At 29.4% G+C, this 5,542-nt stretch overlaps 1 protein-coding gene across 1 annotated transcript; it reads left to right on the plus strand.

Annotated features, from left to right (window-relative positions):
- The first annotated feature begins 2,650 nt into the window (after positions 1–2,650).
- Positions 2,651–4,979, plus strand: LOC107636648 (uncharacterized). The gene is made up of 4 exons (XM_016340146.1): positions 2,651–3,040; positions 3,797–3,971; positions 4,065–4,141; positions 4,197–4,979. Exons 1-4 carry the CDS (start codon positions 2,651–2,653, stop codon positions 4,977–4,979), a joined length of 1,425 nt encoding a protein of 474 aa, XP_016195632.1.
- Positions 4,980–5,542: the final 563 nt, after the last annotated feature.

Raw genomic sequence — 5,542 nt, forward strand, 5'->3', positions numbered from 1 at the left:
TAACAAAAATACATAAAAGAGAAACAAATAAGTTTTAAATTCTGATTCTAAACCTTTACGTTTCCACATCAAAGTTACATATATTACTTCATTTTTGTTTTTCATTTTATGCCTACTGGTGTTCCAAAAGTTCCCTTTCGAAGTCCTGGAGAGGAAGATGCATCTTGGGTTGAGATCTCTTATTGAATTGGAATAAGTTCGACAGCGCATCACGAAATCTTAGTGATCTTCTCTATCTAATGAATGGAGAGTCCATTTTAAAATCGTCTGCCCTGCACCCCTATATATATATATATATATATATATATATACTAGTTACAGCTTATAAAGAAAAAGAAAGGGCTGTTTGTTATGTATTGTTGTTGTGTGTAATGGCAAAGGACTTGCCCCTATTTATACACGTATTAAACTCATATTTTCAACCTTCATTAATTAGATTCATTTGAAAATTTGAATCTTTCTTCTTCTTGAGAAAATGAGTCGTCTGAATATTAATGGGCATCCACATTTATCCTTATCATAACATTCTCCACTAGATGTTCATTTAGGATTATTCTTCATTAAAATCTTATTAAAGAAAAATTTAATGGAAAAAAACGTTAATGAAGGAAAAAAGTACGACATCCTTTGAGAACTGCCTTATTAAAATCCTTGTCAAGAAAAATCCAATAGGAAGAAAACCTGACAAAGGAAAAATGAGTACAGTCTCCCCCTTTTGTCGACATTATTTAATATCTCAAAATCGCGCATCCCAATCTGATGTACCAATCTTTCAAAGGAGGATTTTGAAAGTAACTTCCTAAATAAATCTGCCAGATTATCACTTAAGCGGATATGTTAGAAATCAATTGTGTTTTTATTTTGAAGATCATGAGTAAAGAAGAATTTGAGAGAAATATGCTTTGTTCTATCACCTTTGATGTATCGACCCTTAAGTTGAGCAATGCATGTTGTATTATCTTCAAACAAAATAGTTGGAGCTATTTTATGATCAATTAGTCCACATGATGATAGAATATATTGGATTAAAATCTTGAGCCGAAAACACTTGCGACTTGGTTCATGTATCGCTAGTATTTCAGCATGATTAGAGGATGTTGCTGCTATCGTCTGTTTCACGGACCTCCATGATATAACTGTATCATCATATATGAATAGATATCCTATTTGAGATATTCCGTTGTGTGGATCATGCAAGTATCCTGCATCTGCATAGCCAACTAATTGTGACACAAATAGTTAATAAAATGAATGACATGAAAGTTAATAACATTACTAGTTAAGTCATATCTTCTTTCATGTGTTAGAAAAATATATTAATACCTTCTTGTAACACTTCTTGTCCTTAATTTATTTTTCATACAAAACTCCAAATTCTAACAATAAATCACCAACGCTTCAAAATCAAAGAAAAAACTTTTATATTAGTGATCATTGGTGGATTAATTTTACTTACATCATAAAATCGATGTTATTGACTCTTTAATATGCGAATTATTTATGTCAAATTTAACGGTGGGACAATATTGAACCCACTTAATTTTTTTTTGGGATTGAAATAGGACGTTTGAAACGTTAGGGACCAAATTAGAATTCGGCCTAAACGTTAGGGACCAAAATAATACTTTACCCTTAAAGTTAAGTTTCTTTAATTAATACCTTAGCTAATGTGGTATATTTTTAAGATATTTTTTAATTTATTTTATTTGATCCACTTAAATGCGTTAATTAATTAATCATTTATTTGATTTGATCAAGATAAATATTAAATTATTTAATATTTTATTTGACTATATTAATTATAACTAATCCAGACGCAAAGCTACATATGATGCAGGGGAGGCAGTGGCCCCCCGAAAAATTTGTTTACAAAAATAATAAAAATAAAAGAGTGGCCCCCCTTAAAAAAATGTATGGCCATTGGCCTCCTCCCTTTGAAAAATTTCTCTCCTGTCAGTAATTCTCATTCAAGAAATGGGTATAGCAAAGAATAATTGAAAATTAGTATATTATTTAGGTTATGAATGGGCTATATGCTTAGTTAAAAAAAAAAAGTCATAATCCATATTAGAAGTGAAGAATCTGAAAGGGCAGCAACAAGAAGTCAACAAATCACTTCTTTCATTCTTCCTTCTTCTTTCAATCAGAAAACAAAGCATCACTCCATATTTCTATTATCATTACAACTTAAAAGATAGCAAGTAGCCTTTGGTCTTTCATTGTCATCTCTTATTCTTCTTTCTTTTGTAAGTTATTTCTTTTATTTGTTTTTTTTGAATAATTTATATATTTATTTATTTATCTAGTTTATAATTTTATAATAATAATTTATATTTTTGAAAAAAAAAACTGAAGATGATAATCATGTAATTATAATGTTATCCTTGTATTATTTTTAATTTTTTTCTCATTATTAATTATTTGTGACTTGATATTATTGATTTGCAAAAAATAAAATAAATTGAGTTTAATTAAGTTGAATAATGTTTATCTTATTATCTATGTAAATTCTCAATTGTAGGAATTTAGTTGAATTATGAGCAAGATGAAAATAATAGACACTTTTTTTAAAAAGACTAACCAGAAGAGTGAAAATGTTTCTAATGTTGTTATATCAACACCAACCTCTTCAATATTTGAGGCATCAAACATGAATACTTTAGCTCCTCAACAAGATAGTTCAAAGTCAAAGTGCCTACGACTTAATCCTGAACAAATGGAAGTATGTCATTTGGTAAGAGATCTAGGAATTCGACCAATGATTTGGAAGTTTCATCCAAGTAAAAGAGATGAAATTCGTCGAGCTTATCTTAAAGCTGGACCAAATCAACCAATACTTGATAATTATCCATTCTCGAGCGATACAAGTCGTCATCGTCGTTTTCAAGCTTCTTGGTTTGAATTATACCCTTCATGGTTAGAATATTCTATTGAAGATGATGCTGTATATTATTTACCATGCTACCTATTTGCTATAGAATCTTCAATCAACACAGGTTCAAATGCTTTCATTGAAAACGACTTCAGGAATTGGAAGAAGGTAAATAGTAAAAAAGATTATCCTCTTTTAAATCACATTAGCAAAGGCCTCAATTCGTTTCATCATAGGGCAACAAAATCATGTGATGATTTGATTAAGCAATCACAACATGTTGATACACTTATGAAATGAAAAACATCAGAGGAAATTGAGAATAATCGACGTAGAATTAGAGCATCTATTGATTGTATTAGATGGTTGACTTTTCAAAGTTGCGCTTATAGTGGCCATGATGAAAGCTCGAGTTCAGATAATTGAGGTAACTTTATTGAATTGTTAAAGTTTTTGGGTTCTTACAATAGTAGTGTCCAGAAGCTTGTTTTGGAAAATACTCCTAGATTTGCTAAATATACTTCAAGTGATGTTCAGAAATAAATTCTACATGTTCTTGCTACAACGGTGAGAAACTCAATTAGAAAGGATATTGGAGATGCCAAATTTTGTATTATCATTGACGAAGCTCGCGATGAATCTAAAAAAAGAGCAAATGGCTATTGTTTTGATATTTGTTGATGTGGATGGTTTTGTTCATGAATGCTTCTTTGATCTTGTATATGTTAGTGATACTAGTGCCTTGACTTTGAAAAATAGTTGGTGTCTCTGCTTTCTATTCATAATCTCCAAATCGAAAATATTTGAGGTAAGGGGTATGATGGTGCTTGCAATATGAGAGGGGAATGGAATGGTTTACAAGCTTTATTTCTCAATGATTGTTGACAAGCATATTATGTCCATTGTTTTGCTCATAGATTGTAGTTAATACTGATGGTTGCTTCAACGGAAGTACGTCAAATTCATGAGTTTTTCACACAATTAACTGCTATTGTCAGTATTGTTGGTACATCTTGCAAACGATATGATCAACTACAAGAAGCTCAAGAAATTGAAAATGCAAAATTGATTGCCAATGATGAGCTAGAAATAGGTCAAGGTGCAAATCCAATGGGCACTTTATAAAGAACTGGAGATAAAAGATGGAGTTCTCACTTTCATTCTATTTTTAGCTTGATAAGAATGTTTGCAGCTACTCATACCGTTCTTAATAACATTATTGATGGTACAACTTCTGCTAAAAAATGTGAGGCTTATGGTGTCAACAAAGTGCTATCCTCATTTGAATTTGTTTTTTCGTTACATTTGATGAGGAAAATTATAGGGATTACTAATATTTTGTGCCAAGCATTACAACAAAATCCCAAGACATTTTGAATGCATTCATGTTGTTTCCACATCAAAACTACTTCTTAAAAAATTGAGGGATAACGGTTGGTGCAATTTACTTGAGATTGTTAAGAAATTTTGTGAGAAACATGAAATTGACATCCCTGATATGAGTACACAATACACGATTGGAAGAGGTCGATCTTGTCAACCAAAGATAACAATCAAGCATCATTATCGAGTAGATGTGTTTTTGGCAGCAATTGCCTCTCAAATTCAAGAGTTAAATAGTAGATTCAATGAGGAAACCATGGAGCTTTTGACTTTAAGTATTGCCTTAGACCTTAAAGATAATTTTAAGTTGTTTAATATTCAGAATATATGTAAGTTGGCTGAAAAATTTTATCCTTCAGATTTTTCTGATTATGAAAGGATTCTTTTGAATGCTCAATTGCAACATTATGCATTTGATATACTGAATCATCTAAAAGATGTTGGGACACTTTCTGAGTTATGTAAAAGATTGAAAGAAACAGGAAAATTAAAAACTTATCATTTGGTTGATAGACTGATTTGCAATGTCTTGACTCTTCCAGTATCTACAGCAACAACAGAAAGAGCTTTCTCGGCAATGAAAATTTTTAAAACAAGGCTTCAGAGTAAAATGGCAGACGAATTTCTTGTAGATAATTTAGTCATTTGCATTGAGAAAGAAATTGCAGCTACTTTCAGTACAAATTCAATAATAGATGACTTCGAATCAAGGAAAAAACGTTAGGCTCAATTGTCAATGTAAGTTACAAATTTTAATTTATTTCAGCTCTAATAATAATATTATTAATTTTTTTCATTGCACAAGTTATGGTTGTGATTTAAATTATTTACATGAAGCATAATACATTTTTTTAATAATTTTGCAGGAAACGTCTAAAAAGGAATTGAATAGTATTTGAAAATTCTAAAAGCAAGTATGTAACAACCTATATTTACAATATTTGAAATTAGTTTTGAGATATTTGTGTTTAATTATTTTAATATACAATATGTTCAGTTATCTTATAAAAAGTAAATTTTAAACCTTAGTTGTTATTTTTAATCAAAATTATATATAGAGTTATTTTTAATTTTTTTGTTCAAATAAAAAAACTAAAAAAATATTGGCCCTCCTGATAAATATTGTCTATCTTTCCCCCTAAACTAATCAATTATAATTATTTGATTTGACTGCAATAAAAAAATAATTTTATTTTAATTTACATTAATTTTTTGTTTTATATTTTGATTAATAATTTTTAAAAGTATTATAATTAATCATTTATTTTATTTGATTCAAATATATAT

The sequence above is a fragment of the Arachis ipaensis genome, chromosome B4 (genome assembly GCF_059453495.1).
Source record: "Arachis ipaensis isolate K30076 ecotype BB chromosome B4, ASM5945349v1, whole genome shotgun sequence".
NCBI lineage: Eukaryota > Viridiplantae > Streptophyta > Magnoliopsida > Fabales > Fabaceae > Arachis > Arachis ipaensis.

What these genes read in the sequence shown, in the direction of transcription:
- LOC107636648 (XM_016340146.1), top strand. Translation starts at nt 2,651, where the DNA reads ATGAATACTTTAGCTCCTCAACAAGATAGTTCAAAGTCAAAGTGCCTA. An exon ending in ACTTCAGGAATTGGAAGAAG is followed by an intron (nt 3,041 to 3,796) that starts GTAAATAGTAAA and finishes CATAGATTGTAG; the next exon opens with TTAATACTGATGGTTGCTTC. An exon ending in AGGCTTATGGTGTCAACAAA is followed by an intron (nt 4,142 to 4,196) that starts GTGCTATCCTCA and finishes GGAAAATTATAG; the next exon opens with GGATTACTAATATTTTGTGC.